This window comes from Neoarius graeffei, chromosome 12 (assembly GCF_027579695.1).
Source record: "Neoarius graeffei isolate fNeoGra1 chromosome 12, fNeoGra1.pri, whole genome shotgun sequence".
Lineage (NCBI taxonomy): Eukaryota > Metazoa > Chordata > Actinopteri > Siluriformes > Ariidae > Neoarius > Neoarius graeffei.
This window is the reverse complement of record NC_083580.1, coordinates 23,021,679-23,035,052: the sequence shown is the minus strand read 5'-3', so window position 1 is coordinate 23,035,052 and position 13,374 is coordinate 23,021,679. Positions and strand designations below refer to the sequence as shown.

General features: G+C 42.7%; 1 protein-coding gene across 2 annotated transcripts in view; it reads left to right on the top strand.

Annotated features, from left to right (window-relative positions):
* sec16a (SEC16 homolog A, endoplasmic reticulum export factor) overlaps positions 1-13,374 on the top strand; it is a 106,644-nt gene that overhangs the window by 58,069 nt on the left and 35,201 nt on the right. For both annotated transcript variants that reach the window (XM_060935688.1, XM_060935689.1), the window contains exons 16-18: positions 7,983-8,088; positions 8,389-8,529; positions 8,644-8,757. In XM_060935688.1, coding sequence (XP_060791671.1) covers positions 7,983-8,088; positions 8,389-8,529; positions 8,644-8,757 — 361 coding nt within the window. The remainder of the gene's footprint in view (positions 1-7,982; positions 8,089-8,388; positions 8,530-8,643; positions 8,758-13,374) is intronic.

Below are 13,374 nucleotides of genomic sequence, written 5' to 3'. Positions count from 1 at the left end.
CGATTTAAAAACGAGTGACTTTTCACTCACGTTTATAATGTGTGTCAATGAGCTAAGACACACAAGGTCTTGAATATTGTGCTGTGTTTTACTACGGACCAGACCTCGAACAATGACAAATAACTCGACAACGGAAGCAGCTATTCACAAAATTCTTTCACACTGAGCGCTAGAAGGGTCTCCTGAATAAAATGATGTATTTTTTTGTTTGTACTCTTTAAAATAACGACACTAGAGCGATTTAAAAACGAGTGACTTTTCACTCACGTTTATAATGTGTGTCAATGAGCTAAGACACACAAGGTCTTGAATATTGTGCTGTGTTTTACTACGGACCAGACCTCGAACAATGACAAATAACTCGACAACGGAAGCAGCTATTCACAAAATTCTTTCACAGTGAGTGCTAGAAGGGTCTCCTGAATAAAATGATGTATTTTTTTGTTTGTACTCTTTAAAATAACGACACTAGAGCGATTTAAAAACGAGTGACTTTTCTATCCCGTTTATAATGCGTGTCAATGAGCTAAGACACACAAGGTCTTGAATTTTGTGCTGTGTTTTACTACGGACCAGACCTCGAACAATGACAAATAACTCGACAACGGAAGCAGCTATTCACAAAATTCTTTCACAGTGAGCGCTAGAAGGGTCTCCTGAATAAAATGATGTATTTTTTTGTTTGTAGTCTTAAAAATAACGACACTAGAGCGATTTAAAAACGAGTGACTTTTCTATCCCGTTTATAATGCGTGTCAATGAGCTAAGACACACAAGGTCTTGAATTTTGTGCTGTGTTTTACTACGGACCAGACCTCGAACAATGACAAATAACTCGACAACGGAAGCAGCTATTCACAAAATTCTTTCACAGTGAGCGCTAGAAGGGTCTCCTGAATAAAATGATGTATTTTTTTGTTTGTACTCTTAAAAATAACGACACTAGAGCGATTTAAAAACGAGTGACTTTTCTATCCCGTTTATAATGCGTGTCAATGAGCTAAGACACACAAGGTCTTGAATTTTGTGCTGTGTTTTACTACGGACCAGACCTCGAACAATGACAAATAACTCGACAACGGAAGCAGCTATTCACAAAATTCTTTCACAGTGAGCGCTAGAAGGGTCTCCTGAATAAAATGATGTATTTTTTTGTTTGTACTCTTTAAAATAACGACACTAGAGCGATTTAAAAACGAGTGACTTTTCACTCACGTTTACAATGGGTTTCAATGAAGCCTGTCAGCTGCCCTGTCCTCAGTTTGACGCTTGTCATTCAAAAACCGTAAATCCTATCGTTTAGGTAGACACATTGTGTGAATCAGGACAAGTTTTCCTACTACTTTTGAGAAAATCATGTCTGTAGAGTGAAATTTGTGGCTGAAAACACAGTTTAAGCGAGAAAGTTTGACCTTTTTTTTTAACCTCTCTCCACTCTGAGCTTAACGAGGTCCACTGGTGTGTAACGCAATAGACACCCATTCAAAAGCCGGATTTTCTCCCAGAACCCACATGGCGTTTGAGCCGGGACTGATCCGAAAGTGTAGAACCTAGCAGAAAAGTTGAATGCCAGATCCACAGAGGAGAAGTTTTCCTACGTTTTAGAGTTTGAATCACGTCTCTAGGTGAAAGCATGCCAGAGCAGCGGACGTTTTAAAAACGTTGAAAAAGTGCTTTTTTTTCAATTAATTCCATAGAAATGAATGGGGTTTTTTTGGACGATTTTTTCGCGACTACGTCGCGAAAAAATCGTAATCTGTAGAGAAAAGTAATAGCATAGCGAGTCCGATCGAGCCGCACGTTTTGATATATTGTTTGTCTGTGTGCGACGTACGGTTATTGAGTTATTCGAAATCAAAATTTGCGTAGGAATAATAAGAAATATAAGAAGAAGAAACATGTAGAAGAACAATAGTTGCAGTGCTTTGCACTGCAACCTATGGGCTCCCCTAGGGGAGCCCATAGGTTGCTGTGCTGCAGCACTGCATCCTAATAAGTATAAATACTGTATAAGTAACAGTGAGCACAGAATGACAGTATGAGTGTACAGATATTTTGCAAGTGATATTACTGATGTATGAATCTGGATTTTAGCTGTTCATCACAGAGACAGCCTGAGGGGAAAAAACTATTCTTGTGTCTGGTTGTTTTTGCATACAGTGATCTATATCGCCTCCCTGAGGGGAGAAGATTAAACAGATTGCGACCAGGGTGTGATGGGTCCAAAGAGATGTTACCTGCCCGTTTCCTGACTCTGGACAAGTATAGGTCTTGGATGGAGGGCAGGTTGACACCAATAATTTTCTCTGCAGACCTTATTGTCTGTTGCAGTCTGTTCTTCTCCTGTTTGGTGACCGATCCAAACCAAACAGTGATGGAAGAGCAAAGAACAGACTGAATGATGGCAGAGTAGAATCGTGTCAGCAGCTCCTTAGGCAGGTTGAGCTTCCTGAGCTGGTGCAGAAAGTACAACCTCTGCTGAGCCTTTTTGATGATAGTGACTGTGTTGGTCTCCCACTTCAAGTCCTGAGAGATTGTGGAACCCAGAAACTTGAAGCTTTCAACAGCAGTCACAGTGTTGATGGTGATGGGCAGCAGAGTGGGGGGTCTCCTCCTAAAGTCCACTGTCATCTCCACAGTTTTGAGCATGTTCAGTTCCAGATTGTTCTGACCGCACCACCAGACCAGCCATTCAACCTCCCGTCTGTATGCAGACTCGTCACCATCTTGGATGAGGCCGATGACCGTTGTATCGTCCGCAAATTTCAGGAGTTTAACAGATGGGTCTCTTGAGGTGCAGTCATTGGTATAAAGGGAGAAGAGCAGTGGGGAGAGCACACACCCTTGGTAAGGTTCTTATGTTGGAATGCAGTGTTTTCCTTTCTCCAAACAGCTTTTCATTTAAACCAAAAATTCTACTTTGGTCTCATCCGTGCACAAAACATTTTTCCAATAGCCTTCTGGCTTGTCCACGTGATCTTTAGCAAACTGCAGATGAGCAGCAATGTTCTTTTTGGAGAGCAGTGGCTTTCTCCTTGCAACCCTGCCATGCACACCATTGTTGTTCAGTGTTCTCCTGATGGTGGACTCATGAACATTAACATTAGCCAATGTGAGAGAGGCCTTCAGTTGCTTAGAAGTTACCCTGGGGTCCTTTGTGACCTCGCCGACTATTACACGCCTTGCTCTTGGAGTGATCTTTGTTGGTCGACCACTCCTGGGGAGGGTAACAATGGTCTTGAATTTTCTCCATTTGTACACAATCTGTCTGACTGTGGATTGGTGGAGTCCAAACTCTTTAGAGGTGGTTTTGTAACCTTTTCCATCCTGATGAGCATCAACAACGCTTTTTCTGAGGTCCTCAGAAATCTCCTTTGTTTGTGCCATGATACACTTCCAGAAACATGTGTTGTGAAGATCAGACTTTGATAGATCCCTGTTCTTTAAATAAAACAGGGTGCCCACTCACACCTGATTGTCATCCCGTTGATTGAAAACACCTGACTCTAATTTCACCTTCAAATTAACTGCTTATCCTTGAGCTTCACATACGTTTGCCACTCACAGATATGTAATATTGGCTCATTTTCTCAATAAATAAATGAGCAAGTATAATATTTTTGTCTCATTTGTTTAACTGGGTTCTCTTTATCTACTTTTAGGACTTGTATGAAAATCTGATGATGTTTTGGTCATATTTAGGCAGAAATATAGACAATTCTAAAGGATTAACAAACTTTCAAGCACCACTGTAGGTCTTGGGAGGCAACAGTGCAACAGTGGCCTCTACGCCGTTTTCATCCCACCAAAAAAAACCCCAGCAAAACAAATTTCCCCAATCATAAACAAACTATCTTCAAATCTTTGTGGTGCCACACAAACATAACATATTCAAATCACAACTCCCATCAACTACAACACTCTAAACCCTGGGTGCCCACTACGTCGATCGCGATCGACCGGTCGATCTCGAAGGCAGGGATGGTAGATCTCATGATTGATATGTAAATATTAATACATTTATGAAATAAAAAAAAAAACGTTGTGGTCATTTTTACATGTAAACAAATTCGCTTTTTCCCTGAAGCGAAATGTCAGCCAAGCGCTGCGTCAAAAAAATTGTTACATTAGGTTACCATGACAACCAGCAAAATGAAACTGCTGGTTTCAAAGATGCAGCGCCGTGATTTAGGAAACTTCCGAAACCTCGCCTCGGAGCTGGAGATGCAAGGGAGGGCGTTTGCGCAACTTAACAGTGCGCGCTACACTGAGCAGATTGAAATTCTCCAGTCAGAGTTTGAGAAGCAATTTCAAGACTTTGCTTTGCTCGAGCCACTAGCTACATTCATGTGCCACCCATTCGGGGAAGATACTGAGGTGGATTCCCTCGCCTCAAAAGTTGCGGCACTGTTTCAACTGAACACGTCTGCCATGGAAGACGAGATGCTGAAGTCTGACATCGAGTTGAAGTCCAGGGTGCATGGGCCGTTTTGGAATTTACTCACGGAGGCGAAGTACCCGAACATGCGGCAATGTGCCACCTCCTTAACCGCATTGTTCGGCTCCACTTATTTGTGCGAGTCGGCCTTTTCGCCTATGAAGATCATTAAGTCCAAATACCGCTCCAGTATGTCCGACGATCATCTCGAGGCCTGCTTGAGGCTCGCTACCAGCAGCTACTGTCCGGACTATGCAGCCCTCTCTGACTCCCTCCAGTGCCGATCATCATCGGATTAAGATCTGATTTAGGGCCTACATCAGTATGCTATGTATTAAAGTTGTGCTGTTGCTAAGTTCCACGGTAAAAAAGAAAAGAAAGAAGGAAAAAAATATAAAAAGGAAAAATGTTTTTATATAAAATTGTTGTAAATGTCAAATCTCTGTCTAGCAGGCTATACAAAAGTCAATTGATGTGAACAAAAATGTTTTGGGGTTTACAATGCCTATCTGGATGCATTTAACTTTTTTTTCTAAACATAGCCCATTTTTTTTTTCAGTGGGCTTGTTTCATGTTTACATATTAGTAGTTTGCGGTTTATAAAAGTTAACAGTGATTTGAACAAAAATACGTTTAGGAGTACAAAGCTTATGCATTTAACATAATTTGAATGTAAATTTCAGTCACCTTTTTGTATGCATGTTTGCATATTATTAAACAAATTGCATATGAATGTTTATAAATCAAAACAAGTGTCATTGTTGTTGTTGTTGTTATTATTATTATTATTATTACTATTACTAGTAGTAGTAGTAGTAGTAGTAGCAGTACTAGTAGTCATAGTAGGCCTAGTAGTGGTAACAACCTAGTCCAAGTAGATCATATTAACATGGTCATTTTAAAAATAGCTCGCGCATCAAAATATTGTGGGCACCCCTGCTCTAAACAAACCCAAAAGAAAACTGTCAGAGCACAAAGTAAACCCCATACATTTGCCCCAAGCCAATACAGAATTTACAGTACTATTAGAAGGTTAATTTACAACCCCAATTCCAAAAAAGTTGGGACAAAGTGCAAATTGTAAATAAAAATGGAATGCAATAATTTACAAATCTCAAAAACTGATATTGTATTCATAATAGAACATGGACAACATATCAAATGTCGAAAGTGAGACGTTTTGAAATTTCATGCCAAATATTGGCTCATTTGTAATTTCATGACAGCAACTCATCTCAAAGTTGGGACAGGGGCAATAAGAGGCTGGAAAAGTTAAAGGTACAAAAAAGGAACAGCTGGAGGACCAAATTGCAACTCATTAGGTCAATTGGCAATAGGTCATTAACATGACTGGGTATAAAAAGAGCATCTTGGAGTGGCAGCGGTTCTCAGAAGTAAAGATGGGAAGAGGATCACCAATCCCCCTAATTCTGCGCCGACAAATAGTGGAGCAATATCAGAAAGGAGTTTGACAGTGTAAAATTGCAAAGAGTTTGAACATATCATCATCTACAGTGCACAATATCATCAAAAGATTCAGAGAATCTGGAAGAATCTCTGTGCGTAAGGGTCAAGGCCGGAAAACCATACTGGGTGCCCATGATCTTCGGGCCCTTAGACGGCACTGCATCACATACAGGCATGCTTCTGTATTGGAAATCACAAAATGGGCTCAGGAATATTTCCAGAGAACATGATCTGTGAACACAATTCACCGTGCCATCCGCCGTTGCCAGCTAAAACTCTATAGTTCAAAGAAGAAGCCGTATGATCCAGAAGCGCAGACATCTTCACTGGGCCAAGGCTCATTTAAAATGGACTGTGGCAAAGTGGAAAACTGTTCTGTGGTCAGACGAATCAAAATTTGAAGTTCTTTATGGAAATCAGGGACGCCGTGTCATTTGGACTAAAGAGGAGAAGGACGACCCAAGTTATCAGTGCTCAGTTCAGAAGCCTGCATCTCTGATGGTATGGGGTTGCATTAGTGCGTGTGGCATGGGCAGCTTATGCATCTGGAAAGACACCATCAATGCTGAAAGGTATATCCAGGTTCTAGAGCAACATATGCTCCCATCCAGACGACGTCTCTTTCAGGGAAGAACTTGCATTTTCCAACATGACAATGCCAAACCACAGACTGCATCAATTACAGCATCATGGCTGCGTAGAAGAAGGGTCCGGGTACTGAACTGGCCAGCCTGCAGTCCAGATCTTTCACCCATACAAAACAAGTGGGGCATCATAAAATGGAAGATACGACAAAAAAGACCTAAGACAGTTGAGCAACCTGAATCCTACATTAGACAAGAATGGGTTAACATTCCTATCCCTAAACTTGAGCAACTTGTCTCCTCAGTCCCCAGACGTTTACAGACTGTTGTAAAGAGAAAAGGGGATGTCTCACAGTGGTAAACATGGCCTTGTCCCAACTTTTTTGAGATGTGTTGTCATGAAATTTAAACTCGCCTAATTTTTCTCTTTAAATGATACATTTTCTCAGTTTAAACATTTGATGTGTCATCTATGTTCTATTCTGAATAAAATATGGAATTTTGAAACTTCCACATCATTGCATTCCGTTTTTATTTACAATTTGTACTTTGTCCCAACTTTTTTGGAATCGGGGTTGTAAAAAAACCCCCTCAAATTAATAGAAAAACATATCAAAACATGAAAACAGTTGGCAGCATGCCATTCATACACACCCACTAGACACCATTCAACCCACACAAACGCGCAACATACACTCCGCCAACATACACACACAAAACAGCAAACACCAACCACGAGCACACCAGACAACACAAACTGTCCCATGCAGTGGCACAGATGTGGCATGGTTAAAAGAACAGCGTTAGCCTAGCAACAAGGAGTTAGGAGTTGGAAGCAAGCAGCCGGCAGTGAAGCAACCCAGCAAGGTAGCTGCAACAGCCAAAGAAGCACAGCAGTCACCGAGTTTCTGAAACTATGCATTTTTGAGCTTACAAATCAGGAAACACTACAGCCATCCACTGTGTCTCGACCTGCCTCGCATACAAACGTTACAGACTGCACAAATCACCGGCCCACTTTCCATGGCGGAAGCTCATAACAAACTCCCTAGACAAATAAACCATCGGCTCACTTTACGTGTCTGAAGCTCTTAACAAACTCCCAGCGCAATGTCAACACCCAACATGCAGAGAAACAAAACCAGCTTGCCTGACTCCGGGATCTACGGGCAATCAAACAACCTCCAGCACCTGTGCTCTTAAAGGAGACTGTGCTGATGAATGAACCTGTGCTACACCCCCTTATTCGTCCAAATTAAGCAGCATCCTCCTACATTCGCATTGTTTTTATTTGTGTTTCACACAGTGTCCCAACCTTTTTGGAATTGGGATTGTAATATTGTTTCCAAGCTGACGAAAGATTTCAATAGTTCAAGGAGTTCTTTATCACGAGAAGTGAGTTGGCATTTAAACCAAGTACCATCAGTTGAGTGTCACTACTACACATCAACACACACCATCTCTCTCTCTCTCTCTCTGCCTCTGCTCCTCAGTCTTCCATTTGTGAAGTTCTGTATTATAGAAGCGATCCAGAGGACAGAAGCGTATGAGTATGCACAATCACTTGGTTCCCAGCCTCTTTCATTGCCCAACTTCCAGGTTAGTATCTTAAACACACGTGCACCATACTTGCAGAGTCAATCTGAAATATTTGCAGTGAGAGAGATCAACACCATCCAGTTTTTTTCTGAAAGTCCGTATATTCATAAAGTAAATGGTTCACAGGCAGCTTGCCTGGAAGGACCATTTCTCTGTTTCGTGGGGGGGGGGAAACATCTCTGTTGCTCAAACTAATGGACATCAGTGATTATTGGTGACTACGACCAGAGTTTTCTTCACTCCATGTGATTTTTGGGTTTGTGTGAAATGGTGTAAAAGTCAAACCTTTGACTTTTGCAGGTGTTTAAGTTCATCTACGCATGCCGCCTGGCGGAGGTGGGGCTTTGCGCTCAAGCCTTTCACTACTGTGAGGTCATTTCCCGTGCACTTCTGACCTTGCCTAACTACTACTCATCTGTTTTCATCAGTCAGATTATACAGGTATATACACTTTTCACATCTGTCATGTGCTCTCGATTTTTCACTTGTTGTGCTTAGAGAGCTTTTAAACATGCCTCTCTCTCTCTCTCTCTCTCTCTCTCTCTCTGGTTACAGATGTCTGAGCGATTGAGGTTTTTCGACCCCCAGCTGAAGGAGAAGCCAGAGCAAGAACTCTTCCAGGAGCCTGACTGGCTACTGCAGCTAAGGAAACTTAGCAGCCAGATCAAGGTGTGTGTGCATCTGTTTGTGTGTGAATAGTGTTTTTTATACTGTTACATTGTGTATGTGTGAGATATAGTGCATCTCAAAAAATTAGAATATTGTGAAAGTTCAATATTTTCCATCAGTTATTTAAGAAAGTGAAAATGTTATATATTATAGACTCATTACACATAAACTAAAATGTTTCAAGCATTTTTCTATTTTAATCAGTATGGCATACAGTACAAAAACATAAAAACCCCATCTCAAAATATTAGAATATTTCATTTCGAGTATGAACACAGTGTATCTCTCGGTCTAGTTCAGTACACACAACCACAATCATGGGGAAAACTGCTGACTTGACTGTTGTCCAGAAGATGATCACTGATGCCCTCCACAAGGAAGGTAAGCCACAAAAGGTCATTGCTGAAAAGGGTGGCTGGAAAAGGTGCACAAGCAACAGGGATGGCTGCAGTCTTGAGAGGATTGTCAAGAAAAGTTGATTCATGAACTTGGGAGAGCTTCACAAGGAGTGGACTGAGGCTGGTGTCAGTGTATCAAGACCCATCATGAACAGACATCTTCAAGAAAGGGGATACAACTTTTGCATTCCTAATATCAAGCTACTCCTGAGCCAGAGACAATGTCAGAAGTGTCTTATCTGGGCTAAGGAGAGAAAGAAATGGACTGTTGCTCAGTGGTCCAAAGTCCTCTTTTCAGATGAAAGTACATTTTGCATTTAATTTGGAAATCACGGTTCTAGAGTCTGGAGGAAGAGTGGAGCGGCACAGAATCCAAGGTATTTGAAGCCCAGTGTGAAGTTTCCACAGTCTGTGATGATTTGGGGTGCCATGTCATCTGCTGTTGTTGGTCCGCTGTATTTTATCAAGTCCAAAGTCAACACAGCCATCTGCCAGGAGATTTTAGAGTGCTTCATGCTTCCATCTGCTGACGAGCTTTTTGGAGATGCTGATTTCCTTTTCCAGCAGGACTTAGCACCTACCCACAGTGCCAAAACTACTACCAAATGGTTTGCTGACCATGATATTACTGTGTTTGATTGGCCAGCCAACTTGCCTGACCTGAACCTGATAGAGAATCTATGGGGTATTGTCAAGAGGAAGATGAGAAACACCCGACCCAAAAATACAGATACGCTGAAGGCCACTATCAAAGCAACCTGGGCTTCGATAACACCTCAGCAGTGCCACAGACTGATCACCTCCATGCCACACCGCATTGATACAGTAATTCATGGTAAAGGAGCCCCAACCAAGTATTGAGTGTATAAATGAATATACTTTTCAGAAGTTGGACATTTCTGTATTGTAAATCCTTTTTTTGATTGATCTTAGGGAATATTCTAATAATTTGAGATACTGGATTTCTGATTTTCATGAGCTATAAGCCATAATCATCAAAATTAAAACAAAAAAGGCTTTAAATATTTCACTTTACATGTAATGAATATAGAATATATGAAAGTTTACCTTTTTGAATTAAATTATGAAAAAAAAGGAACTTTTTCATGGTATTCTAATTTTCTGAGATGCACTAGTATATATTGCACATTGGCCAAGAATAGTTCTATTGCACATTTGAGTTTAAAGCCATGATTGCTTGGGAATTAAAAACTGTTTTTTAGGCGGTTTGACCTGGTTTTCATTGCTCTGTATCTCTTGCCTGATGGCAAAAGCTGGAAGAGACAATGACCGGGGTGTGAAGAGTCTTTTGAAATGTCCATTGCTTTCCTGCGGCATCTGGAGGTGTAAATCTGTTCCAGGGTGGGGAGGGGGCAGCCTGTTGTTTTCTCTGCTGCCCTAACGACCCTGTGGAGCGCCGCCTTCTCTGAGGATGTGCAGCTGCCGTACCAAACACACCGTCCGTACGTGAGCACACACTCTATGGAGCAGTGATACAAGGCCCGGAGCAGATTTTGGGGGAGACGGTTCTTTCTGAGGATTCTCAGAAAGTACAGTCTCTGCTGCGCCTTCTTCAGCAGCTCCTTGGTGTTGGCACTCCAGGTTAGGCCGTTCTCCAGCTCAAGGCCGAGAAACCTGAACACCGGGACCCTCTCCACACAGGCTCCGTTGATGATGAGTGGCTGGATGTCAGCTTTGTTTTTCCTAAAGTCAATAACCAGCTCCTTTGTTTTGGTGGTATTGAGGAGCAGATTGTTGACTTTGCACCATTCTGACAGCTGCTCCACCTCGTCCCTGTCTGCTAGCTTGCCCGAGATGAGTCCGACCACGGTCGTGTCATCTGCGAACTTTACAATCTTGTTGCTAAGGTGGGTGGAGACACAGTCATATGTGTAGAGGGTGTAAAGGAGTGGGCTAAGTGCACAACCCTGTGGCGAGCCGGTGTTCAGGCTGAGAGCAGTGGAGGTGTGGGAACCCAGCCTGACCCTCTGGGAGCGGCCTGACAAAGTCCAATATCCAGCTGCAGGTGAGTGGTGGAAGCTCAAGGTCCGCCAGCTTGGACACCAGTCGTTGTGGAAGGATGGTATTAAACACCGAGCTGAAGTCCACAAAGAGCATTCTGGCGTAGCTGCAGGCAAGGATATGACTCCGCACCAGTTTCTCAAAGCACTTCATGATGACAGGTGTAAGTGACATTGGGCGGTAGTCATTCAGGGTGTTGATGTTAGGTTTTTTGGCAGCGGTACAATGGTTGAGGACTTGCGGCAGGATGGGACAATGGCCTGAGACAGGGACTGGTTAAAAATCCTTGTGAAGACTCCAGCCAGTTGATTCGCACAGTCTTTCAGCACCCATCCCGTCACACTGTCGGGTCCTGCAGCCTTCCTTGGGTTCACCTTCCTCATCACCCGCCTCACCTCACACTCCTCTACCGTGAGGGTGAGGCTGCTGTGGACAGGCGGCTGTGATGGAGCTGCTGTTGGTGTCCCCTCAAAGTGGGCAAAGAAGATATTCAGCTCCTCTACCAGAGAAGAGTCTCCCTCCGTGGGTGGGGGGTTGCTGGATCTGTAACTGGTGATGTGCTGGACACCCTGCCACACCTGCCTGGTGGTGTTGCTCCTGAGCTGGTCCTCTATCCTCCTTCTCTATGTTGCGCATGTATAAAAAATATGGGTCTGTCTCAGAAACTGGGTACTGTGGGGGTACCCTACTAAATATACTCAGTCAATAAACTATACGGTTTTGAATGGTGATGTTGGTTTTAATTTGAAATAAAATGATGAAAGAAATAATACAGATAAAACTAAATCTTTGATGTGAATATTCAGAATTTAGCAAAAATTCTGCAAATTTGTGGAAAAATGGCGGCTTGATCTGGGACATGATAAATGGTTGATTACATCGCATTCCCTTAAAAAGGTTGTAGCCCACTGAAAAGTCTACAGTTATCACTAATTGTATTTTAAGTTGTAACTTTATACACCTAAGAATTGGTGCGCTCACAGAATAATCATAACCGTGATAAAACATCATGCAAAATATTTGATCACCGTTGTAACTCCATTTTCCGCAAACCCAAAACCAATATGATCGTGTGTTTTGACCTAAACAGAAAGCCTCAGGGTCAAGGTCACTACTTCACCAAAAGTAGTAACTTAATCACTACGCCATATAAAAATTTAGTTATAAATCTGCGATTTTGTTTTTTAAAACGAAAGCTGAAAGTTAGGTATAGAATGTTTCTTACAGAATGTTACAGTGGTAGCTGGTCTTGTATGACTTTCTGAGCTATAAAATGAGTTGTGGTCTATTTTTTACCGTAGCGTGTTATTTGTGTGCGGGGAAGGACACACATTAACAATTTGCATGTCTCATCTCATCTCATTATCTCTAGCCGCTTTATCCTTCTACAGGGTCGCAGGCAAGCTGGAGCCTATCCCAGCTGACTACGGGCGAAAGGCGGGGTACACCCTGGACAAGTCGCCAGGTCATCACAGGGCTGACACATAGACACAGACAACCATTCACACTCACATTCACACCTACGGTCAATTTAGAGTCACCAGTTAACCTAACCTGCATGTCTTTGGACTGTGGGGGAAACCGGAGCACCCGGAGGAAACCCACGCGGACACGGGGAGAACATGCAAACTCCACACAGAAAGGCCCTCGCCGGCCCCGGGGCTCGAACCCAGGACCTTCTTGCTGTGAGGCGACAGCGCTAACCACTACACCACCGTGCCGCCCAATTTGCATGTGTAGAATGGAATTTTCCACTCCAACAGTTAGAAGTTGATCATGCTTCCATTTGCGGTCTTTCTGTTACGCGGGTGATCTGTTCGGACGTTATCACTGAAAAGGTGAGTTTTGACAGTTTTATTTTGTTTTAGTCTTGCAGTATAAGGCAGTAGAATGTTTCTTTTTCATCTTACTTTCATATTTCGTAGTGTTTGCGTGTTTTTGGCCAATATTTTGCAACCATGGTCAATATAGATCGAACTTTTGATAGAATCTACGGCCAGTCAATTTGCCCCGCCCCCGCCTCATGCTCCGTCCGGTGCGGCAGTGATGTCCCGTTGCTCGCGTGCCGCAACAGAGACCCACGCGACCTTCAGCCGGTACAGTCGCTGTTCTTTTACCACTGCCGTTATTCTCATCTTTCCGGTGTGTTCTTGATTTTTCCATTGTGTCCTATTTCGCCATATCAAATGCCCAAAAT